The sequence below is a fragment of the Schistocerca gregaria genome, chromosome 5, assembly GCF_023897955.1.
Source record: "Schistocerca gregaria isolate iqSchGreg1 chromosome 5, iqSchGreg1.2, whole genome shotgun sequence".
Lineage (NCBI taxonomy): Eukaryota > Metazoa > Arthropoda > Insecta > Orthoptera > Acrididae > Schistocerca > Schistocerca gregaria.
This window is the reverse complement of record NC_064924.1, coordinates 224,725,555-224,752,729: the sequence shown is the minus strand read 5'-3', so window position 1 is coordinate 224,752,729 and position 27,175 is coordinate 224,725,555. Positions and strand designations below refer to the sequence as shown.

At 43.0% G+C, this 27,175-nt stretch overlaps 1 protein-coding gene across 1 annotated transcript in view; it reads right to left on the bottom strand.

The window, feature by feature from the left end:
* The window catches only part of LOC126272812 (aldehyde dehydrogenase, dimeric NADP-preferring-like), a 199,988-nt gene extending 174,937 nt beyond the window's left edge, over window positions 1-25,051 (bottom strand). Inside the window, exon 1 of the mRNA XM_049975998.1 lies at window positions 24,858-25,051. Within this exon, the coding sequence (XP_049831955.1) occupies window positions 24,858-24,939 (82 nt within the window). The 5' untranslated portion in view covers window positions 24,940-25,051. The remainder of the gene's footprint in view (window positions 1-24,857) is intronic.
* Window positions 25,052-27,175: the final 2,124 nt, after the last annotated feature.

Sequence of the window (27,175 nt, the reverse complement as noted above, 5' to 3'; positions counted from 1 at the left end):
CGGACTTGACGCCCACGGGCGGCAGATTGGACGCCCCTGGACTAGACTGACTAAACATTGGTTCATATCCTCATTTAATAGCCTATCAGACTTTTCGTAGCTTAAGAGAAAAAGATAAGCGACTTTTCAGCAGAGTAAAAATGTGGACATGCCCTATGACGGGGACGGCACTAGAAAACTTCAGTTTACAGCTCAGGTGACAATGTTGACATAAATCTCTTGCTCATATTTAAAGAAGTGAGTTGTTAATCAGACACACGAATTGTAAAGAGGTTTTGGAGAAAACTGCGACGCATATCAACTGCAAACTGGAAGCCGATTTCTAGAAAGAAACTTCAAAATGATGGTCTTTAGCTTGCGACCATTAAGCAAGCGGCATGGACACACATCAGTAGGCAGAACGGCATGTGTAAAACCAGCACCAGTGTCCCAAATGGGAATATAATCCGTGACGTGCACTTTACGGGGCAAGAGGCAGCAGCACTACCCCGAGAGATTCAGGAGCCAAACGAAACCAATTGAGACACGGAGCACCGATTGGTTCCAGGTGGAGGGGGAAGGCGAGGATAAGTTGCTACAAGTCTCATTTTCTGCTTCGTGACGGCAGTGACGCAGGCTTTCCATCCGGCGAAAGTGCGGTTAATAACTTGTGTAAGCTAGGAGTCTCAGTTACCAGATGGTGTATCGCTTTTAGTACACTCGAACAAACGGGATATCTTCCTCGTAGGACACCGACTATGGAAATCATCGATTATAGTATGCAAGGCTAGAAAGGACTACGGCGAAGATCCCGAATGGACAGTCGTCTGAATGCGGAGGGCCATTTATTCAAAGTAAGCTGTTTTGGAGCTAGGTTTTGTTGTTTGAAGGTTACCATGCTGGACGGGTGTATTCATTCAAGGTGCACAGCCGACAGAGTTGGCCAAACTCTGTGTGTGTCCAGTGTTGAGGGCAGTACCTCAAGTAATTAAAAATGCTTCCGCTAACAGGCTCGGTAGGGTCTATTTCTATTTCACTTAGTTTCGAAATTTCGGGAACTTTTGATGTTGTCCTCCATCACTTTCTGTTTCGTGCGTTAAGCTTTTCATCTGTACGTAATTGTCTCGAGCAACACCATCTGTAATCTGTTTTGCACATTCTAGTGGCAGTGTTCCTGCTACACTGTCTGAACTGGGAAGTTCCTGGGACGTTCAGTAAATAATGTCTCACAATTTTTTGTCGGAATATATTTGTTTTTAAGAGTTGGAATTTGATGAGAGGGTCAATAAATGTTTCTTTTACATATACTGTTTTTTCCCAAACATCACGTTCTGTTGCATTACGACGGCACTGGGTAAGAGCATACTCTATGTATGCCCTACGTAGAGAACTCATCAGCTGTCCAGATAGATGGAAAATCGTGTGGCCAAGCCTGAGCTGTTGGGAAATGATTTCCAACCCCAGTTTGGTGATGCATTCCTGGTTTCTGAGACTTATTCCTAAGCGTGCATTGTCGTATTGGAGCATGAGTTTTTTTTTTTAATTCTCTTCAGATTGAACTCATAGGAAACACACTGGACTCGCATTCGGGAGGATGGCGGTTCAAACCCGCGTCCGCCATCCTAATTTAGGTTTCCTGTGATTTCCTCAAATCGCTTAAGGCAAATACTGGGACGGTTCCTTCGAAAGGTCACGGCTGCTTTCCTTCTCCATCCTTCCCTAATCCGAGCTTGTCCTCCGTCTCCAACAACCTCGTTGTCGACTGGACGTTAAACACTAATCTCCTTCTCCTCTCCTCCGGTTCTTAAGTTTGTTTAAAGTCTTCACATATGCATTTCAATTAATAGTGGCTCTCTTAGCAAGACATCCACGAGAATGACACTATCGCTCTCCCAAAAACGGTTTGTTTCCGTATCAGAGTGTTGTACTACGTTTCGTCAAATATAACATTCTATGACGGACTACATTCGCCTCAGTCTGCTCCAACAGTTAAGATAAAATGGCTTTTCATTTAATCTTGTCGTCTGTTGTGAGCATTTGAGGAACACATTTGAGTAACCAAGGGTCTCAACCACTGCACGCACGTTTTCAGTGCTCACCGATAGTGCCGGTCTGCACGAATAACATCCTCAGATTCACTGGGAGCAGTGGCTGTGAGATGATGTCCGGAAGGTGGTCGATTATAGAGCTCAGTTTCTACAGTTTCTGACATTTTAACGCTCTTTGCCTAATAGAACTCTCATCAACTGCATCATTGCCATACACTGCATATAGACGTTTGTCATTGTTTACCACGCTTTCGTTTTCCCCAACCAAGAATTCAGTTACAGTACATGGCTTCTGAGGATTGTCTTGCGTATACGCTATTTTGGTTGTTCACTACGGCTTTGCTATTTGTCAGACACATCTGTAGAAGAAACTTCTGTTTATAAGTACCTTAAAATAAAGTTTTTCTGTGTGTATTGACTGCTGTAAAAACAGGGCACTATTCATCTAACGGCCCTAACACCAGTTCCTATTTATAAACTTTATGCATACGTTCTTCACATAAAGAGTATTAAATGTTTAACTTTAATTTCATTCGGAACTGATGTCCTTTAGGAACATCAGTGAGAGATCTCACCCTCACGGGTACGAATACACTGTTGTATGGAAATAAATAGATTCTAAATGTCATCTTGAGACGTATCTTGAAACATATGCTGCGTCAGTTCACGTATATTGCTGGCCGGAGGCCGGTCTGAAAGTGTATATTTCCAGTTGCATACCAGACATGCTGGGTAAGCGACAAGTCTTGGGAACAGGCGGGTACGTGGAGGATCCCTAGATTTCTCAAGGGGCGTTTGTGACGTGAAGGGTCTTTCATTATCCTGTTGGAATATACCGTTTGTTAACGTGCTCACGAAGGATGTGGTAACAGGATTTACCATTCTTGTCACATACTAAGAACATTCCGTCTCTCTTCATCAACCAGATAGCTCCCCACACAGTGGTACCAAGAGTTAAAGTTTTTTTGTTTTTGCTTTTTTTTATCGTATGGCTAGGGCACCCCGTCGGGAAACAGTTCACCGGGTGCCCGTCTTTCAATTTGACGGCACTTCGGTGACCTCCAGCCGATGAGGATGATGACAGCACAACACCCAGTCCCTGGGCGGAGAAAATTCCCCGATCTAACAGGGAATTGAACCCGGGCCCAGAGGATTGTCAGTCCGTCACGCTGACCATTCAGCTACCGGGGTCAGACAGAGTTTAAGATGTATCGTCACGAGAATCGTTACTTCCTATGAACTTTCATCAAGTCGTTCAGAGACAACGTTGACGTCGCTGTGACTTCTAGAAACAGAAACGAGACTCATCGCTGAACACCAGGAAACGTCCTCTTAGAACAATTATACAGGACTGTGCTTAAACTGATACGCAATATTTTTAGCGCAACGCAATCTGACTTTCAATAATCCCTACAAAAGAATGGCCCTGACTAATATTAACCTATACGTTTCATAAATCACTTACCTCACAAAAATCTTGGTTACTCAAACTACTGCAATACAGCGAGCACCACTACTGCCAGCTAAATAAAAGATTCAAACTACAGAAGACACTAACTACTGATAGGGATAGTTAGCAAATGAAAGATTTTAATAGAGAACAAACAATGTATTTACCTTAATAGTGTTCAAAAGTCATAATGTATATAGCAGTTCATGACATCCACAAATTTCAAAACTCCGCCATCTCTCTCCCCACATCCACCACTGCTGACGACTGACCTTCAATTGCGCAACGCTGCGCGCTGTTAACATCTAGCTGCCCAACACTACAATGGCGAGTATTACAACAATGCCAACCAGCCACTGACTACACACAACACAGCCAGTGATTTTCATAGAGCGCTACGTGGCGTTACCAACAAAAAAACCTAAACAGCCAACTTACAACCACACGATACCACTCAGTGTCATTCTTCGTTTCCTGCGACGATTTAAAGTAGAAACCACATTACGACTTTCTTCACTGAAACAGTTTTGGATAAAGTCGTATAGTGTTTCGGCTTTCTCTCTTTCATCCTCCGCTTCGATGCCATTATATTCACAGAATGTCTGAACAGATGTCTTCGATCCGTTTACTGATTTAGCATAAAGCCAAACTTCTTAGGATTTTCTGTCAAACTGGTACATGGAATTTTATTTTCTAACTAGCTCTACGCCCGTGCTTCGCAAGGGAAGTGAAAGAAGTCCAAAGAAGGGCAGCTAGTTTTGTATTATTGCGAAATAGGGCAGTGCGTTACGGACATTAGAAGCGAGTTGTGGTGGCAGTCATTAAACCAAAGGGCGTTTTTCCTTGCGGAGAAATCGTTTTACGAAATTTTCATTACCAACTTTCTCCTCTGAATGCGAAAGTATTTTCTTGACGCCAACCAACATAGGAAGAAATGATCATCATAATAAAATAAGAGACATCAGAGCTCACACGGAAATACCTAAGAGTACATTTTTCCCAAGAGGTGTTAGAGAGTGTAACAGTAGAGAAATAGTCTGAGGTTGTTTGAAAAACCCTCTGTCAGGCACTTAAAGTGTGAACTGCAGAAATGTCATGTGGTAGATGGCCCTATGCACACCGTAGCGTTTTGGAGTTCCGTACATCAATCGGTAAAAATGGAACCCTTATAGGATCACTTGATCAATAAGCTGTTTTTTCCTAGCCAAGAAGTCAAATGTAAATTACACCTATCGAATGAAGCAAAGCAATTTCGTTAGGTTTTTAACACAAAAAGTGAAATTAGTAATTCCGTATATCCTAGCCAAGTAAATTCATGTCAATTTTATTCGTAAAGATAAGATTTCGGCCCTTATTTCAGTCACTGACGTTGACTTCCGAAAATACTTCTGTCACTGAGGTAAAAATACCAAAGCACTCATCTATTGGTTCTTTAGCGTACTACGCCATCACTGAGGTAAACATAACTACTAAGCTGAGTAGACTTGCAAACCTTCCAGTTACAATCATCATCATCATCATCATCATCATTTAAGACTGATTATGCCTTTCAGCGTTCAGTCTGGAGCATAGCCCCCTTATAAAATTCCTCCATGATCCCCTATTCAGTGCTAACATTGGTGCCTCTTCTGATGTTATTTCAGTCACTGAAGTTGACTTCCGAAAATACTTCTGTCACTGAGGTAAAAATACCAAAGCACTCATCTATTGGTTCTTTAGCGTACTACGCCATCACTGAGGTAAACATAACTACTAAGCTGAGTAGACTTGCAAACCTTCCAATTACAATCATCATCATCATCATCATCATTTAAGACTGATTATGTCTTTCAGCGTTCAGTCTGGAGCATAGCCCCCTTATAAAATTCCTCCATGATCCCCTATTCAGTGCTAACATTGGTGCCTTTTCTCATGTTAAACCTATTACTTCCAAATCTTTGTTAACCGAATCCAGTTACCTTCTCCTTGGTCTGCCCCGACTCCTCCTACCCTCTACTGCTGAACCCATGAGTCTCTTGGGCAACCTTGCTTCTCCCATGCGTGTAACATGACCCCACCATCTAAGCCTGTTCATCCTGACTGCTACATCCATCGAGTTCATTCCCAGTTTTTCTTTGATTTCGTCATTGTGGGCACCCTCCTGCCATGTTCCCATCTACTAGTACCTGCAATCATCCTAGCTACTTTCATATCCGTAACCTCAACCTTGTTGATAAGGTAACCTGAATCCACCCAGCTTTCGCTCCCATACAACAAAGTTGGTCGAAAGATTGAACGGTGCACAGATAACTTAGTCTTGGTACTAATTTCCTTCTTGCAGAAGAGAGTAGATCATAGCTGAGCGCTCACTGCATTAGCCTTGCTACACCTCGCTTCCATTTCTTTCACTATGTTGCCATCCTGTGAGAATATGCATCCTAAGTACTTGAAACTGTCCACCTGTTCTAACTTTGTTCCTCCTATCTGGCTCTCAATCCGTTTATATTTATTTCCCACTGACATTACTTTCGTTTTGGAGATGCTAATCTTCATACCATAGTCCTTAAATTTCTGATCTAGCTCTGAAATATTACTTTGAAAACTTTCAATCGAATCTGCCATCACAACTAAGTCATCCGCATATGCAAGACTACTTATTTTGTGTTCACATATCTTGATCTCACCCAGCCAGCCTATTATTTTCAACATACGATCCATAAATAATATGAACAACAGTGGACACAGATTGCAGCCTTGTCTTACCCCTGAAACTACTCTGAACCATGAACTCAATTTACCGTGAACTCTAACTGCTGCCTGACTATCCATGTAAAGACCTTTAATTGCTTGCAAAAGTTTACCTCCTATTCCATAATCTCGTAGAACAGACAATAACTTCCTCCTAGGAACCCGGTCACATGCCTTTTCTAGATCTATAAAGCATAGATACAATTCCCTGTTCCACCCATAACACTTCTCCATTATTTGCCGTAAGCTAAAGATCTGGTCCTGACAACCTCTAAGAGGCCTAAACCCACACTGATTTTCATCCAATTGGTCCTCAACTAATACTTGCACTTTCCTTTCAACAATTCCTGAGAAGATTTTACCCACAACGCTGATTAAAGAGATACCTCTGTAGTTGTTACAATCTTTTCTGTTTCCATATTCAAAGATTGGTGCGATTACTGCTTTTGTCCAGTCTGATGGAACCTGTCCCGACTCCCAGGCCATTTCAATTATCCTGTATAGCCATTTAAGACCTGACGTTCCACTGTAGTTGATGAGTTCCGACTTAATTTCATCCACCCCAGCTGCTTTATTGCACTGCAATCTATTGACCATTTTCTCCACTTCCTCAAATTTGATCCTATTTCCCTCATCATTCCTATCCCATTCTACCTCGAAATCTGAAACATTGCTGATCGTATTTTCACCTACAATGAGCAACTCTTCAAAATATTCCCTCCATCTGCCCAAGGCATCCACAGGATTCACCAGCAGTTTTCCTGACCTGTCCAAAATACTTGTCATTACCTTCTTACCTCCCTTTCGAAGACTGCTAATTACACTCCAGAATGCTTTTCCAGCAGCTTGACCCATAGTCTCCAACCTGTTTCCAAAGTCTTCCCAAGATTTCTTCTTGGATGCTGCAATTATCTGTTTGGCTTTGTTTCTTTCTTCAACATATCTTTCTCTGTCTACCTGAGTTCTAGTATGTAGCCATTTTTGATACGCCTTCTTTTTCCTTTTACAGGCTGCCTTGACTGTGTCATTCCACCAAGCTGTTTGCTTCATCCTACTTTTACACACTGCTGTTCCAAGACATTCTTTAGCCACTTCTAGTACCGTGTCCCTGTACCTTGTCCATTCCTTTTCCAATGACTGTAATTGACTACAGTTAACTAACTGGTACCTTTTTGAGATCGCTGTTATGTACTTGTGCCTGATTTCCTTATCCTGAAGTTTCTCCACTCTTATCCTCCTACATATGGACCTGACCTCCTGCCTCACAATCCCAATTTCACTGCAGATTAAATAATGATCAGTGTCATCAAAGAATCCCCTGAATACACGTGTGTCCCTCACAGCCTTCCTGAATTCCTGATCTGTTATTATATAGTCAATGACAGATCTGGTTTCCCTGACTTCCCAAGTATACCGGTGAATGTTCTTGTTGTTGTTGTTGTTGTTGTCTTCAGTCCTGAGACTGGTTTGATGCAGCTCTCCATGCTACTCTATCCTGTGCAAGCTGCTTCATCTCCCAGTACCTACTGCAACCTACATCCTTCTGAATCTGCTTAGTGTACTCATCTCTCGGTCTCCCTCTACGATTTTTACCCTCCACGCTGCCCTCCAACGCTAAATTTGTGATTCCTTGATGCCTCAAAACATGTCCTACCAACCGATCCCTTCTTCTAGTCAAGTTGTGCCACAAACTTCTCTTCTCCCCAATCCTATTCAATACCTCCTCATTAGTTACGTGATCTATCCACCTTATCTTCAGTATTCTTCTGTAGCACCACATTTCGAAAGCTTCTATTCTCTTCTTGTCCAAACCAGTTATCGTCCATGTTTCACTTCCATACATGGCTACACTCCAAACAAATACTTTCAGAAACGACTTCCTGATACATAAATCTATATTCGATGTTAACAAATTTCTCTTCTTCAGAAACGCTTTCCTTCCCATTGCCAGTCTACATTTTATATCCTCTCTACTTCGACCATCATCAGTTATTTTACTTCCTAAATAGCAAAACTCCTTGACTACTTTAAGTGTCTCATTTCCTAATCTAATTCCCTCAGCATCACCCGATTTAATTTGACTACATTCCATTATCCTCGTTTTGCTTTTGTTAATGTTCATCTTATATCCTCCTTTCAAGACACTGTCCATTCCGTTCAACTGCTCTTCCAAGTCCTTTGCCGTCTCTGACAGAATTACAATGTCATCGGCGAACCTCAAAGTTTTTACTTCGTCTCCATGAATTTTAATACCTACTCCAAATTTTTCTTTTGTTTCCTTTACTGCTTGCTCAATATAAAGATTGAATAACATCGGGGAGAGGCTACAACCCTGTCTCACTCCTTTCCCAACCACTGCTTCCCTTTCATGCCCCTTGACTCTTATTACTGCCATCTGGTTTCTGTACAAATTATAAATAGCCTTTCGCTCCCTGTATTTTACCCCTGCCACCTTTAGAATTTGAAAAAGAGTATTCCAGTCAACATTGTCAAAAGCTTTCTCTAAGTCTACAAATGCTAGAAACGTAGGTTTGTCTTTTCTTAATCTTTCTTCTAAGATAAGTCGTAAGGTCAGTATTGCCTCACGTATTCCAACATTTCGACGGAATCCAAACTGATCCTCCCCGAGGTCTGCATCTACCAGTTTTTCCATTCGTCTGTAAAGAATTCGCGTTAGTATTTTGCAGCCGTGGCATATTAAACTGATAGTTCGGTAATTTTCACATCTGTCAGCACCTGCTTTCTTTGGGATTGGAATTATTATATTCTTCTTGAAGTCTGAGGGTATTTCGCCTGTCTCATACATCTTGCTCACCAGCTGGTAGAGTTTTGTCATGACTGGCTCTCCCAAGGCCGTCAGTAGTTCTAATGGAATGTTGTCTACTCCGGGGGCCTTGTTTCGACTCAGGTCTTTCAGTGCTCTGTCAAACTCTTCACGCAGTATCGTATCTCCCATTTCGTCTTCATCTACATCCTCTTCTATTTCCATAATATTGTCCTCAAGTACATCGCCCTTGTATAAACCTTCTATATACTCCTTCCACCTTTCTGCCTTCCCTTCTTTGCTTAGAACTGGGCTGCCATATGAGCTCTTGATATTCATACACGTGGTTCTCTTCTCTCCAAAGGTCTCTTTAATTTTCCTGTAGGCAGTATCTATCTTACCCCTAGTGAGATAAGCTTCTACATCCTTACATTTGTCCTCTAGCCATCCCTGTTTAGCCATTTTGCACTTCCTGTCGATCTCATTTTTGAGACGTTTGTATTCCTTTTTGCCTGCTTCATTTACTGCATTTTTATATTTTCTCCTTTCATCAATTAAATTCAATATTTCTTCTGTTACCCAAGGATTTCTAGCAGCCCTCGTCTTTGTACCTACTTTATCCTCTGCTGCCTTCACTACTACATCCCTCAGAGCTACCCATTCTTCTTCTACTGTATTTCTTTCCCCTATTCCTGTCAATTGTTCCCTTATGCTCTCTCTGAAACTCTGTACAACCCCTGGTTCTTTCAGTTTATCCAGGTCCCATCTCCTTAATTTCCCACATTTTTGCAGTTTCTTCAGTTTTAATCTACAGGTCATAACCAATAGATTGTGGTCAGAGTCCACATCTGCCCCTGGAAATGTCTTACAACTTAAAACCTGGTTCCTAAATCTCTGTCTTACCATTATATAATCTATCTGATACCTTTTAGTATCTTGTTGTGGTGCAGAAATCCAAGAGTTGTTTCCCGTTCCTATTGGCCTCCATATCCTCTCAAAATTTAACCATAACCTTTTCATACCCTTCTGTTCGATTTCCAATCCTGGCATTAAAATCACCCATGAGCAGAACAGTGTCCTTGTCCTTTACTCTAACAACTACATCACTGAGTGCCTCATAAAAACTATCCATCTTATCTTGATCTGTTCCTTCACAATGCGAATATACTGACACAATCCTAATTTTCTTGCTAGACACTGTCAAATCTATCCACATCAGTCGTTCGTTTACATACCTTACTGCAACTACGCTGGGTTCCATTTCTCTCCTGATGTAAAGCTCTATACCCCATTGTGCTATTCCTGCTTTGACTCCTGATAGGTAGACCTTGTATTCTCCCACCTCCTCTTCTTTCTCACCCCTTACCCCAATGTCACTAGCAGCTAAAACGTCCAGCCCCATCTTACTTGCAGCCTCTGCCAGCTCTACCTTCTTCCCAGAGTAGCCCCATTGATATTAATAGCTCCCTATCTCATTACCATTTGTTTGCCAAGTCGTATCTTAGGAGTCCCTGGTTTGTCAGTTAGAGGTGGGACTTCGTCACCTCCAAAGGTCCGAGGCATTTTGCTATGATTGTTGCCAGCATCATGTTTAAAGTATCGGGGAAGCAGGTTGCTAGCCTTACTTGCCCCGAGTCCCATTGAGTTTTACCCCTAACGGTTGAGGGACTAACCGGTGGATTTGGTAGTCTTTGCCGTATGAGCACAAAGATGACCACGACTCAGAATTTGTACGAGATGCCCAGCCTTATTCCAACGTAACTGGTATCCCCGACTGTCGGAACCTCTTACTTGGCCACTCATACGTTGCCCGTGGTTCATGAACTAGGACATGACAACAGGAACGCACACCAGGAACCACAAATTACATTTTTTTTTCGTTATCCGATCTTCGTGGAATAAAGCCTATACGATTCCTCACGCTATGTTCAATTCAGCTGTGAAGACCCCAATGAAAATTCGTGAAGCTTTGGCTATGTTTAAACTTGCACCGAAGCCCTCTTCGCTTTCGTAGTAGTTTTCGAACACGTTGAATCATGACGTGTCTTTCCCATTGCTCACAACTTTGCTCGGCACATTCTGTCTCAGGTTGTTTTCCATTTACGCTCAACATATTCGATCGTGCAGATGGATTTTTCATGTTGACCGCTCGGTTAATCTGAAATATGTTTCTTGTCGCTTTTGCTAAGCGTAAGTATATTCCTGTCTTTCTATACATTCCTTTTTACAGCAGTATTCAGTGATGCTGTAATAGCCTTTCGACCAAAAAGTTCCACTCTATTGATGACTAGATGATATATATTGTTACCTTCACGAGTCGGTTCTCTGATTAGCTACACAAGATAATTTTACGATAATGCAGTCAGGACAATTTCCTTTGGTTCCCTGCCGCTACTACCCGCCTTAATCACTTGAGAATCTCAGTCTCCAGCTGGAAATCTCCGTCTAATATTATAACATAATTACGAAATTGACGTCAATCCTCTCGAAGTTCCACCTCAAATGCTCCGCCACTACTGCTCATGACGAAGAGATCCACAAAAACATCCGATGACCATGTTTGCTGCACCTATAGCACTTATCTTCGCCTAAATTATTTAAATAAGAGTCTACTACAGATTCAGTTAGATATGTATATTTTGATAAAGGCTTTAACAATAAAGCTCACTCGATTAAACGAAATAAACAGCCAGTCCCTACGTGCATCACATGATCCCACATCTCGCCATTAGAGGGCACATCCAGCACTGTCGAACATGGTCGTTTCGTATGGGGTAGGGAAGCATAACGTTGCATGGACGCACTGGCCTCAAAATCTTTGGACACTGTACACTCACGGCTCAACATTATTGCGACACTGCGTTCCGTCTTTTCTGGGGTTCATTCTGGCGTGACTTCATTCTTATGGATGATAATGCGCGACCGCATTGAGCTGCACCGATGGAGAATCTCTTGGAACGAGAGGATACTCGGCGAACGGACTGGCGCGCCCGTTCCCCCGACTTAAATCTCACTGAGTAAGTACAAGACGATTCAGCACGCCCACATGCACCAACGACTGACTATCCACCCGTTGTCGACCGCTCAAGTGGAGGATCGGAACGACCTACCACAAGAACTCCTTACCGACATTGTGGTCAGCATGGGAGCCCGTTGGAGGGCATGCACTGTCGTCCGTGGTGATCACCTATCTGAATCCTATTAAGATCCAAGTCCCGCCTTGTGTAATACCCAGTGGACGATTGTAAATCGCGGAGACTTCACTGTAATTATTGTTTGGAATAAAAGTCTCATTTCCGTTCATCTCACTGCGTGTTCCCTTCCCTTACTTTCTGTGCTATCCTGCGCTGAACTACGTTACTCGGCAGTGACAAATCATGCTTAAGTTACTTTCGTCCTTAAGTTTTGCACACCAGCGTATATAAAGACCGGGGCGAAATAAAACTGAGATGCCTGAAACCAGAAGATGGTTCAAATAATAAGTGGCAAACAGCAAGCAACTTATCCGACCACATGCCCGTTCAGGATCCACGCTAGAAAATAAATTCTTTTCGTTGAGCCATAATGGGACCAAGACCCCGCCGTACCCTTGAGGTACCATTGATAATCTACACCAGGATAAATGGACGGACAGAAACTCCTCTAGATAATGTTTCCAGCATCTTCACCACTGCGTCTATTCGTTCAGCATATAAAAATCTAAAATCTGGTAGAGCTAAATCCTAAATAATTGTACATAACATTTTTAAATACAGAAATAATACAAATATGTAACTTTAGTTTTAGTGAGAACTTTTCATCCGCATAATCTCTTACCTGGATGTACTAAAAGCCTCTTCTGAGCGCCAACACACTGCAACAGTCTAGATACGTGTTAAACAATATTGAAAGCAGAGGGTTTCTCCAACCTCACCTCAGACAACGCCAACGATAGCGGCCGAAGATTACACGTCACTACGCTTCTTGGGAGGGAAATGATCCCTACCACTGATTGGAACCAAGCTTAAGGCCATATTAATTTATGCGCAGAGCTTTCAGTTACTATTTGGGTGCATGGTGGTGGTGGTTAGTGTTTAACGTCCCGTCGACAACGAGGTCATTAGAGACGGAGCGCAAGCTCGGGTTACGGAAGGATTGGGAAGGAAATCGGCCGTGACCTTTCAAAGGAACCATCCCGGCATTTGCCTGAAACTATTTAGGGAAATCACGGAAAACCTAAATAAGGATGGCTGGAGACGGGATTGAACCGTCGTCCTCCCGAATGCGAGTCCAGTGTGCTAACCACTGCGCCACCTCGCTCGGTGGGTGCATGGTTTAGAATTTGATGCAGAGTAGTAAAATGATTAAACAAAAACATAAGGCAGGTTTGCCATTTATCGTGAATATTACCTGTGATGTCGGTGCTTTGTTATTTGTTGTATCGTGGGTGGTAACCACTGTATCCGTGACACTAGCGTCTCGGAGAAGGAGAGCAACGACTCAGATCTAATACAGTCAAAGAATGATAAATCAGAGGTGTCATCATTACCAATTACATCAGCTCATATATGATTTGAATCATAGCTGACACGGAAGTCAAAAGTGCTAACGAATGGAACACAAAAGAAGCAATGAAGAGACGCCACGTCACATGCCCATCGACGATGAGTTTTAGAACAATGGTATTCACCTTATTGTGAATGGCATATCTTCCATACTTTTAATATCGTAACCACCAATTGTTGGGTGGTCGATTTCCATTAACCTCTGAGCACTAGACCAGAAATCGCAATGGAAGCTATAAACTCCAGTGATGTATCGCAACCACCCATTGTTGCGTGGTCGATCTGAACTAACATATGAGCACTAGACCAAAAATCATAATGGAACCTATAAACTCCACTGATGAAGCTCTCCAGACTGTTAAAGTGATTCAACATAATCCAAGGCAACATGAAACCAATTAAATCGTGACCGATCATCATAGTGCATCAACGACTTGTCAGTTCACATCCGCGCAGATGTCTTTCGTAATTCCATAATACGTAAATATTGACTTAGTTCGTGCGTTAGAGATCTTGGTGTAATGCTGGAAGAAAATTGCAGTGAAAATGCTATTTCTGTGAGTCGGAATGTACATATGTTATATCGTACTTTATAATTTTCCAGAGACATAAAACGGCTTCGTTAAGCGTCTGAAAGAACATGCACAGATGAGTCAGCAGCAGCTCTGAAACAACGGAAATTGCACACTTGCTCAGCATTGAAAAATTCAAAAAAGAGAAAAATATGAAAAAGGTAGCGACACTACACACTGAGGTGACAAAAGTCATGGGATACCTCCTAATAACATGTCGCATCTCCTTTTGCCCTGCGTAGTGCAACAACTCTACGTGGCATCAATTCACCAAGTCGGAAGTTCACTGGAGAACTACTGAGGCATGCCGCCTCTATAGCCGCCCATAACTGCCAAAGTCTTGCCGGTGCAGGGTTTTGTGCACGAAGTGACATCTGCATTATGACTCATAAATATTCGATGGGATTCACATCGGGCAACCTAGGTGGCCAAGCCATTCGCTCGAGTTGTCCAGAATGTTCTTCAAACCAATCGCGAACAATTGTGGCTCGTTGACATGATGCATTGCCATGCATAAAAATTCCGTCGTTGTTTGGGAACATTAAGTCCATGAATAGCTGCAAATGGTCTCCATGTAGACGACCATAGCCATTTCTAGTCAATGATCGGTTCAGTTGGACCAGAGGATCCAGTCCATTCCATGTAAACACAGCCCACACCATTGTGGAGCCACCACCAACATGCACAGTAACTTGTTGACAACCTGATTCCATGACTTCGTGGGGTCTGGGCCAAACTCTATCATCCGTTCTTACCAACTGAAATCGGAACCCATCTGACGCGGCCACGGTTTTCCGGTCGTCTGTGGTCCAACCGATATGACCACGGGCCCAGGAGACGCGTTGAAGGCGATGTCGTGGTGTTAGCAAAGGCACTCGCGTCTGTCGTCTGCTGCCATAGCCTGAATGGTTGAAATGGCTCTGAGCACTATGGGACTTAACATCTGAGGTCATCAGTCCCCTAGACTTAGAACTACTAAAACCTAACTAACCTAAGAACATCACACACATCAATGCCCGAGGCAGGATTCGAACCTGCGACCGTAGCAGCAGCGCGGTTCCGGACTGAAGCGCCTAGAACCGCTCCGCCACAGCGGCCGGCCCGCCATAGCCATTGATTTCGCCGTTCTGTCCTATCGGATACGTTCATCGTACGTCCCACATCGATTTCTGATGTTATTTCATGTAGTGTTGCTTGTCTGTTAGCACTAACAACACTAAGCAAACGCCGCTGCATTTGGTCGTCAAGTGAAGGCCGTCGACCACTGTGTTGCTTGTGGTGAAAAGTAATACCTTAAACATGGTATTCTCCGCACACTCTTGACACTGTGTGTCTCGGAATATCTAATTCCCTATGGATTTTCGGAATGGAATGGCCTATGCGTCTAGCTCCAACTCTCTCTCTGTGTTCAAAGTCTGTTAATTCCCGCTGTGCGGCCATAATCACGCCGGAAACCTGTCACGTGAATCACCAGAGCACAAACGACAAATCCGTCAATGCATTGGTTTTTTTATACCTTGTATACGCGATGCTACCGCCATTTGTATATCTGCATATTGCCATGCCATGACTTTTGTAACCTCAGTGTGGATCACACAGACCCTTCGTGCACGGAGAAGTGATCGCCTCGTTCAAAACTTAGCGTCCTTGGTGCGCGAAGAGACTAACGATCATTATGTTGGACGAGTGTGGCTAGTAGACGAAAACAGGTGCCCAGCGGCTGCTACAGCTGCGCACCCCACTGCTGCGATGCGTTGGCATCTCGGAACGGCACGAAGTAAATTCTGATTAAGAGACTGAGGACACGAAAGCGAAGCAGCAGTTGAGACGAGAGTGAGAAATGGTCGTAGCCTATTCCCGACGTTGTTCAATCTGTACGTTGAGCAAAAAGAAAAGGAAAAGAATGAGACATTTCAAAAGGGTATCGAAATTCAATGAGTAGAAACGACCACTTTGAGATCTGCCGATGAGATGCAGTTCTCTCAGAGATGAGAATGGACGTGGTACATGAGTTGAAAGAAATGCACAACGTCTCGAAAAGAGGTTGTAAGGTGAACATCAACAAAAATAAATCAAAGGTAAGGGAATATTATCGAATTAAATCAGTCGACTCTGAGGGACTGGAATTAGGAAATGACGCACTAAAAAGTCATAGAAGCATTTTGACATTTGGGGACTACGATAACTGACGATAGTCGCAATAGTGAGGATATAAAATGCAGACTGGCACCATTGAAAACATTTTAGTGTGAAGAGCATTTCTGAAAAACAGAAACTTGTTAACACTGAGCATAAAGTTAAGTGTTAAGAAGTCTCTTCTGAAGGTGTCTGGAGAGTATCCTTGTGTGGATGTGAACCGTGGACAGTAAACAGTTCAGACAAGAAGAGAATAGAAGCTTCTGAATCCTGCTGCTACAAATGAATATTAGATGGCTAGACAGAGTAACTAATGAGATAGTACTGAATCGAATTAAAGAGAAAAGAAACTTATGACACAAGCTGACTAAAAAAAGGACTCGGCTGACAGGACAGTTACTGAGACATCAAGGAATCGTCAACATGGAAATGGGGAAAAGTACAGGAGGCAAAAATTGTAATGAGACCAAAGCTTGACTATAGTAAGCAGGTTCAGATGGTTCTAGGTTGCACTAATTATATAGAGGTGGAGGATTGCATAGAATAGACCAGCGTGAAGAGCTGCAGTAGCATTCTGCAGAGTGACGACTGCATCGTCATCATCATCATCATCATCATCATCATCATCGTCATCATCATCATCAACAACAACAACTCTTCGGACGTCATTACGTGGCCCCAGAGATTCTCCATCGGGTTGGAAACCCGTGCACCAGTCAATCATTATTCGCTTCTGAACGTACAGATTTCATACCGTCACTATTTTCGCCTGGTGCACATGAAAATTGCATTCTTGAAACACTGAGATGGGAATGTTAGATCGCCACGCAGTGGATTACACAGTCTTGTCTTGTCGCTTAGCACCTATATGAGTCCGTTATGGATCAAGGTACTCGCCATTTCAATGAAATGACTCATTTATACATAATTTGATCATGTGTAGAACCACACACGTGCTCCTCCGCTTTGAGGTATGCTATCAGACCTAGCGGCAGTCTTCCAGGACTGTACGATGAACGATCTGCGCATCAGTCACAGTAGTGAGTGACGGCATGTTTCCTCAAACTTCGATTTAAATACCCATGTTATACCATTCCCTGGGAAGTATTCAACTCATTACTCGCGCGGAACACGTTTTTTTCACATGCCTTGATACACACCTGCGTGGTCGATCCATCATGTGCCCCAACACATATAGTCGCAAATCACTTTACAGCGCGTGGGGGTGCATACTTCGTACTAACGTTAGCGACATTCAGTCTTCCGTCCGCAAACTGAGCGAGGGACAAATGGTATCCAAATGCCTCAGTACGTGCTCTAAACACTTTTATTTTATTCTCTTTACTCCTACGCAAAATATCCTGTAAAGGCAACAGAACTAATGCCGTCTTCCTCGGACGCCGGTTCTGAGAATTTACCCAGCAGAGTAGCTTAAATATATCGTTACCTGAATAAAATGTTCTCGGGTTTCCAACCGCGTCAATTGGTTAAAACTACACGAGCTTTCGGCCAAAGACACAAGATCAAATCGATCTTCAGGCCTCCAACGAAAATCCGTCCATTACTGAGACCAGTTAAAGACGCAGTAGGTCTCAGGACACCTGGAGTCTACGAAATACCTTGTGAGTGTGGCCAGAAGTACATGGGACAAACCGTGCGCACTGTGGAACAACGCAGGAAAGAACATGAGAGGTATTAACGCCTACGCCATCCAGAGAAATCTGCGTTAGCTGAGCATGCATTAGAAAACGGTCACCACATAAAATTTGATCATACCTCTGTCGTGGCTCGCACAAACGGCTTCTGGGACAGTTTAATACAGGAAGCTATTAAAATAAAAATTACCACAAATACCCTGAATAGAGACGGTGGCTTACAGCTCAGCGCTGCGTGGGATCCAGCGATCGCGCGGTTGAAGAGGGCACATCGAACGCCGACTCAAAACATGCCCATATATGGCAATGCCACGGGCACCAGTGACGTCACAGCCGGCAGCTAGCGTATATAAGGACACACCAACAGCCCACTGGCAATGATAACACTTGACAATGGCCAAGGAGTGCTTGGCCGAGAGCTCGTGTAGTTTTAACCAATTGACGCGGTTGGAAACCCGAGAACATTTTACTCAATGTTATCGCCGCGAGACTCTGCATTCATACAATATCGTTACCTGTCTTTCAAAAGGAAAAAGAAACAATTCATTCTTGCCAAGAATTGCAAACTCTGGTACTCTATTATAGATTACACAAGCACAATGGATGCAGTTTCCTTTAAAGATGAACGGAACTTTCGCAGTACCACCCCTACAGATTAAAGCCTTATATTCTTTTTCCCCACTTACATCAGGCTTTCGTTCCATTTAATATCACTGTCCCAATACAACTGATATTTAAAATATATCAGGTGCTGCAGACGTTTTTCTCTAATCTTATAATATTGAGTTCTTTCCGATTGTTAAAAATGTTATCTGACGTTTATTCAAATTTAAAGAAAGTTAACATTTAGTTTACTTAGGGTAAAAACTGTCTTAAGTCGTTCAACAATTCCTTGCGATTGTCCAGCGACTGTACATTCCTGTACTTCAATGAATGTGTTCTTTTTAGATGGCTCAAGAGATTTTTTTCCTTATTTCATTTAATATTTCGGCACGTCTGTCATCACTAAATAACACTGAGTCGTTTGTACAAAGTTCACGTACCTGACAGAAGTTTTTGTATACGATTTTGTGCTCTGTGTCTAAAGATAGATGTGGCGGAACATGCAATAAATAAAAAAGTCCTTGAGCGACCTAAAATGAAACTGTTCATTGAAGTGCAGAATGATCGCAAACTGAATGCGTAATTCATTTCCTTCATTAATATTCTTTCCTGTAGACAACAGAGTGAATATTTTCCCTTCAATACAATGTATTGGGTTCTGTCATCAAAGAAATTTCTCGGGCTTATCACAGATTTGGGAAGATAATCCATATCGTCTTATCTCTGACTATCAGTCGAGATCGCCGTTGAGCTTGGGATGCCTTTCAGAAATCTAGGAAAACAGAATCGATGTTTTCACCTGTACCAGAAAGTTCTCGATGAGGAATTGATTTGGACACCGCGGTATTTTACTTGGCAGGTTTCTATTGGAGGTGGATGCACTTTCGTTCTGACCTTAGAACTGGTTTACTGGCCTACCTGCCCAGTTGCAGGGAGCTCTGCCGTTTAAATGCTTGATACTCTTCACATATAAAAATTATTGTCAGAAGTGAAAGGAGGGAACCGAATGAGGAAGGATCTCCGGACCTTTGGGAGAGCGACGTTCACCCACTTGTTCGTAGCCAACCAGCCACACCAGTTGCAACCAGTATTTACTAAATATCGTGTGTGAAGAAAGCAAGCTATTTTTTGTACTAAACGTTCTTTCGGACAGTAAATACAAGACTATATTTATCCCGAGTCTGACGCCTATACAGCATATGTATTTCGTTTCATATTTGCATTCCTCTTTCTGTTTTTAGTAATATTAATATTTTTCGTAAGTGTAGACTAGAGCCATAGGTTTTTCCTCAGATACTTGTACCCCTCCCGCCAGAGGTTCGAGTCCGGGCATGGGCGAGTGTGTGTATGTGTGTGTGTGTGTGTGTGTGTGTGTGTGTGTGTGTGTGTGTGTGTGTGTGTGTGTTTGTTGTTGTTGTTGTTGTTGTTAGCATAAGTTAGTTTAAGTAGGGACCGATGACCTCAGCAGTTTGATCCTTTAGGAATTCTCTCTCTCCCTCTCCCTCTCACTCCCCCTCTCTCCCTCCCTCTCTCTCCCCCTCTCCCTCTCTCTCCCCCTCTCCCCCTCTCTCTCCCCCTCTCCCCCTCCCTCTCCCTCTCTCTCTCTCTCTCTCTCTCTCTCTCTCTCTCTCTCTCTCTCACACACACACACACACACACACACACACATACACAGATTTACTTGTACAGACTTATTTCTGTTATATCGTATGTTTATGAAAACAGTAACTATAGTTGTGACTCATCTTTGTTTTGATAATGGTAGGTTAGTACGAACTGAAGTAAGTAAAACAAAAAAGAGAATAATTGTTTTGTCTGCGAACAAAAATGATACCACAGTACTCAGTCTGCTGCATACACTAAATATTACATACGCTGTCTTTGCGCCCGGAGTGAATTCATTAGTGTACGTTCTTCCTTTCCTATGGACATCTAGAACAATTTACACTGAAGAGCCAAAGAAACTGGTACACCTGCCTAATATCGTGTAGGGCCCCCGCGAGCACGCAGAAGTGCCACAACATAACGTGGCATGGACTCGACTAATGTCTGAAGTAGTGCTGGAGGGAATTGACAGCATGAATCTTGCAGGGCTGTCCATAAGTCCGTAAGAGTACGAGGGGTTAGAGATCTCTTCTGAACAGCACGTTGTAAGGCATCTCAGATATACTCAATAATATTTATATATGAGGAGTTTGGTGGCCAGCGGATATGTTTAAATTCAGAAGAGTGTTCCTTGAGCCACTCTGTAGCAATACTGGACGTGTGGGGTGTCGCATTGTCCTGCTGGAATTGCCCAAGTCCATCGGAATGCACAATAGACATGAATGGATTCAGGTGATCAGACAGGATGGTTACGTACGTGTCATCTGTCAGAGTCGTATCTAGACATATCACGACTCCCATATCACTTCAACTGCACATGTCCCACATCATTACAGAGCCTCCACCAGCTTGAACAGTCCCCTGCTGACATGCAGCGTCCATGGATTCATGAGGTTCTCTCCATACCCGTACACGTCCATCAGTTCGATGTAATTTGAAATGAGACTCATCCGATCAGGCAACATGTTCCAGTCATCAATAGTCCAATGTCTGTGTTGACGAGTCCAGGCGAGGCGTAAAGCCTTCTGTCGTGCAGTCATCAAGGGTATAGGAGTGGGCCTTCGGCTCCGAAAGCCCATATCGATGATGTTTCGTTGAATGGTTCGCACGCTAACTCTTGTTGATGACCCAGCACTGAAATCTGCAGCAATTTGCGGAAGGTTAGCACTTCTGTCCTGTTGAACGATTCTCTTCAACTGCCGTTGGTCCCGATGTTGCAGGATCTTTTTCCGGCCGCAGCGATGTCGGAGACACGATTCCTGGCATTCACGGTACACTCATGAAAGGGTCGTACGGGAAAATCCCCACTTCATCGCTACCTCGGAGATACTGTGTCCCATCGCTTGTGCGCCGACTGTAACAACACGTTCAGACTCACTTAAATCATAACCTATCATTGTCGCAGCAGTAATGGATATAATAACTTCGCCAGACATTTGTTGTCTTATATAGGCCTTACTGACCGCAACGCCATATTCTATCTGTTTACATTTCTCTGAATATACATGCCTATAACAGTTTCAATGGCGCTTCACTGTACTGCACTGAAGTTTCCAATCTTGCTAGCTAAGAAACATCCCACACCCCTTATAGCAGAAATCTCTTTTTTTAAATGCTGAATCGCGTTTAATTATATTTCCTTACAGGGGCACATGTTTAGACAAAAGTAGGCTCAATGCACAACACAACAATTAGGTTACAAATGAGGGAACAGTCAAAGAATAATATAGAACAATATATGGTAGAGCTAATTCCCCATTACCACAGGTCTGGTCAGACTGTCTGCTAGTCTGGTGTTCGAAATGCAGCGTGTCAGTAAGCATGAAAGTATTCAAAATGTTACTGTTACGAATGATATGTTAACAGATACGCCGCAGGAGGTACTGTGTATTTTAGTCTTTCTTTGTTGTAGGACACTGTGTCCGTCATAGTTGGAAAGTATTTTTTTTTTCGTTTGGAATAGAAGATGAAGGTGAAGAGTAGACGGCAAATTATTGTGAAGTCTCAGAGTTTGCATACTCAACACAACGGGACTATGGCTCATATTTACAAGCATCTCACAGCACTGCGCCAAGCGGCATCAAAATAAATAATTACCACTAGCCATCTATTCACATGAAATGTACTTGTACCTAGAGTGGCTACTGCACTAGAATAACTGAACGCACGAGGAGTGTGTTAAGTACAAAAATTTCGGCCTGCCTTGTCCATCGACAAAAACGTATCGTCACCTTTATGAATGTGGAAGTCGCAATCTCCAGAACGAAGACAGTACGTAAGAAAGGTTTCGCTTCTTTGTTTAGATCTACAACTTGCTGTTATTCGGACACAGTCGAGCCGAGCAGAAGGTAAATTTAAGAAAAGGAGGGAAGGAAAACATGAAGGAAAATTAGTATTTAACGTTCTGTCGACGAGGTCATTATTAGACATGGGACGCAAGCTGGGATAGAGATAAGTTGGAGAAGTAAATCGGCCGTGTCCTTTTCAAAGGAACCACCCCGCCATTTCCCTTAAGTGATTTAGGGGAACTATCGTCATAACCAAACCTGGAGAGCCTGACGTCGATTTCAACCCATGTACCTTCGAATAAGAGTTCATTGTCTTACCACTTAGCCGGCCGCGGTGGTCTCGCGGTTCTAGGCACGCAGTCCGGAACCTTGCGACTGCTACGGTCGCAGGTTCGAATCCTGCCTCGGGCATGGATGTGTGTGATGTCCTTAGGTTAGTTTGGTTTAAGTAGTTCTAAGTTCTAGGGGACTAATGACCACAGCAGTTGAGTCTATAGTTTTCAGAGCCATTTGAACCATTTCTTACCACCTAACCACCACGGTAGGGATTGGGAAACGTTAAAAGCAGTTTCTTCTGTCCTTTGTATTCTGCATCGCCATACACAAATAGTTAGCTGCACTTTTTAAAGGACATCATATTCGCCGTTGCCTGTAGAAATTATTTATTTCACTATTTCAATTTCGGCCTTTGGGCCATTTTCATGTGGTACTACAAAACGTAAAATAATACAAACATGAATCACAGAGTGTACTGGTATATACAGAACTACACAAACATGTCATGTAGGTAACTGTACATTTAAAAAATTGTGGCAATAATATACCACATTTTGCTTCAGCACATGTTAGCCTTTAAAATCCTCTGACATGTATCCATGTCATCGTCAAAAGTACACCTTTCCAGCGTAATTGAAATGAGCGTTTGGCGTCATTGGCCGGGAGGCCCCTTACGGGGCAAGTCCGGCCGCCTTGGTGCAGGTCTTGTTACATACGATGCCACATTGGGAGACCTGTGCGCCGGATGAGGATGAAATGATGATGAAGACAACACAACACCCAGTCCCTAAGCGGAGAAATCCCCGACCCAGCAGGGAATCGAACCCGGGATCGGAGGACGCCAATCCGTCACGCTGACCACTCAGCTATCTGTGCGCACCGAGATAACAGTAACGTCAGACGATTGTAAAGCTCTGTACATCGTGAAATGATGTAAATCACACGAAATGTTACCAATGTGAACATCGTTCACCTAAATCGTTACATATCGATGTAAACAGGTGCTAGAATATCGATTTGTAACGATTTACGTGAACGATGTTAACATTGCTAACATTTCGTGTAGTTTACATCATTTCACGACGCACGCTTGTCTGAGGTTATTGTATTTCTACACCGAAAAGGTGTACTTTTGATGTCGACGTGTATACACATCAGAGGATTTTAAAGCCTTACATGTGCTGAAGAAAAATGTAAATGACATGTTGTTACCACCATTGTTTTCATGTACAACAGTGTACATGTGCTTAAAAAAATGGTTCAAATGGCTCTGAGCACTATGGGACTTAACATCCGAGGTCATCAGTCCTCTAGACTTAGAACTACTTAAACCTAACTAACCTAAGGACATCACACACATCCATGTCCGAGGCTGGATTCGAACCTGCGACCGTAGCAACAGCGCGGTTCCGAACAGAAGCGCCTAGAACCGCTCGGCCACAACGGCCGGCCTCTGTGCTTCATCTTAATATTATTTTAGCTTTTGCAATATCACTTGAAAGCGGCTCAAAGGCAGAAATTGGAATAGTGCAATAAATAATTTCTATAGCCATTGGCGAATATGATGTCCTTTACAAAATTCTCCATGATTGTGAACCCCGACCATGAGAAGTTAATTAGTTAGCTGTTAAAGATAATTCCCATCGTGTGTTTGAGAATAAAAGGTTAGCCGTCATTTTTTAAATGAAGAACTGTCTAAATGTCATGTCTGTGTAGTTCTGTATATACCAGCACAAGCTGTGCTTCATCATAGTATTACTTTGGCTTTTGCAATATCAATTGAAAACGGCCTAAGCACCGAAATTGCAATAGTGAAATAAATAATTTTATGAGTCATGTTGTTCTTTAAAAAATTGTGCATGACTGTGAACCCCGACCACGAGAAGTTAATGAATTAGCTGTAAATGATAATGCCATAACATCGCGTGTTTGAGAACAAAAGGTTAGCTGTTATGCCATATATGTGGTTATAAAAAAAAGCTGGGCAGCAGCATGTAGATGTAAACAAATGTGTGGCGAGAAATGCATCATCCCACGATAAGAGCGCCGGCATTTGCATCGAATGGTTTTCCGCTCGCGATTAAATTCCCTCGGCAGTCGCGCCGCCGGACGGGTCGTTTGGCGAGCTTCGAGCTACGGCGCGACCCTACAAGGTCATTGCCCCTCCCTCCAACTGTTGTCGCTCTGGACGACGGATGGGGAACACTCACCGTCGCCGTCGGGCTGTCGATCGCCGACGAGCACGGCCTCCAGCTGCGCACCCCCCCTAGGCCCGTCTTCAGCCGCCGCCATGCTCTCGCCGTGCTTCGGTGTAGTGCACTGCCGCGAGCCGGACAGAAGACTAATCTCGCGAGTCGCAAGAGAAGCCAGGTCGGCGAGCGGTCGCTGGCGCCGCCGCGGCTTCGGTTCGGCTCCTCGCTCGCGCCGGCCCCGGCCGCAGCCGCGCCGCTTCAATGTTGCCACCACACCGCGCCGAAACCGCCTGCAGCGCGACGGACATACTCGCAGAAATTTCAGAAGCAACAAACTGAGATGCATCAAACGACACGTAGCAACACCACCAGGATAGGGATGACGGTTATCGCTGAAACAACCGGTTTTCAGTTATACTGTTTTTCTTTTTTTTAACTCCAGGTTAACCCGAATGTTAAAACCGCTCAATATAACCGATTTTCGGTTTTTTAAATCCTATTATTTCCTGTAATAAACGGAGAAATCAAACAACAACTGAAAAATTTTGACTCATTCAGTTTTAAGATACACAGAATCAAAATATCAAATTAAATAGACTAATAAAAGAAAACCTAGTCCGTCCACCGTTCGCTAGCTACCTCTAAAAGTGATAAATGATTGAATACTACAAAAAAATACTAGTATTCTCCTCTTCATTCAAATTTTTGAAACTCTGCCGAAAAATCATGTTGTAATCGAGAATCATACAACTGTTTGGGGATTAGAAATAGTCACTGCTAAAGGGTGAAAACTTAGGTTGGAGAACTCTATCTTTCGTGTTAATTTGTCCTTTTAAAGGGCTAAAAGCAGATAAAACCATACAAGACAGGCAATAGAAAAGCTGCTTTTGACTTTTTCTGTAATGGTAATTGTGAGGAAGGCGGATAGTCGTCTTCGGTTCATTGGTAGAATTTTGGGAAGATGTGGTTCATCTGTAAAGGACACCGCTTATAAAACACTAATACGACATATTCTTGAGTACTGCTCGAGCGTTTGGGATCCCTATCAGGTAGGATTGAGGGAGGACATAGAAGCAATTCAGAATTCCAGTACGCCACGCCACATGGTAACAGGTACATCATTCTCTCAGCAGTGCTGTACCAATTCTTATGCCACGTGTTTCTTGATCGTTTCTGTCGCAGTTGCTACTAAAATAGCACTGGTAGCTTTTCCTATTTTTTATAATAACGCAATATTTGAAAACAACTGAAATTTTACGAATCTAATTTAAAAACAAAAATTTTAGCACTTCTACTATGGCCAGTTGATATTTCGGTTTCCAAGTGGTTACTAGTAAAAAATAAAAAAAAAAACACCTGTTGTAACAGAGACCAAACAACTACCGAAAAATTCCAGTTATTCAGAATTAAAATACCTGTATCGGTTTTAACTGGTCCGTTTTACCCATCCCTACACCAGGAGACCGCGATCACTCGTTTTCTTACATAGGGTGTCTCAGGAAGAATGGTCAATATTCGGGGATGTGACAGCAGCGATCATTCGAAATAAAAAAAAGTCCAGTAAACATGGCCTCTAAAATGACACCTTAAGACCAATGAGCACTTCTTCTTCTTCAATACTGTGAAATAAATCTCTGCTATTGCAAGCTCTTTGCTTTTCATGTTTTGTGAGTGGGCAGTATGGATCAAAACAAGGAAAAAGTCCGCTAAAAATTGACTCCAAAGTCCATACCTGAAGAGCTAGAGCACTTGTTCACCTTCACTACTGTTGAACACATCACATGTACCGAACAAGTGCTCATAACTCTTAAGATACGCATTTCAGAGTCCTTCTTTACTAGACAATTTTTTTCTCGTTTCAGTCTATACTACCTTCTCTCAAAATATGGAAAGCAAAGAACTTGTATTGGATGAGATTCGCTTCACTGTATCGAAGATAAAGAAGTGCTCACAGCTCTGAAGATGTACATTTCAGAACGTATGTTTACTACACTATTTTGTTTCGAATGATCGTTCCTGGCATATTCCTGAATACTGACCATACGTCCTGGGACATCCATCCACCTACATACTTTATCGAACGAGGTGGCTCTGGAGTTAAGGAAACGGGTTCAGTTCTTTGCTTTCCCTAAATCACTTTATGCGAATGATGGAATAGTTCGTGTAGAAAGGCCACAGCTGATTTTCTTCCCTCGGTCTCTCTGCTGCGCTAGCGCCCCTTTTCTGTTGCTCTAGAATCGAGACGACTACGGAGCATTAAACTGGGTGTTCATTTTTCTCAGTTCACCTTCGGTACCATTCAGCATCTTGAAGCAACCGCTGTTTTGCTGCCACCT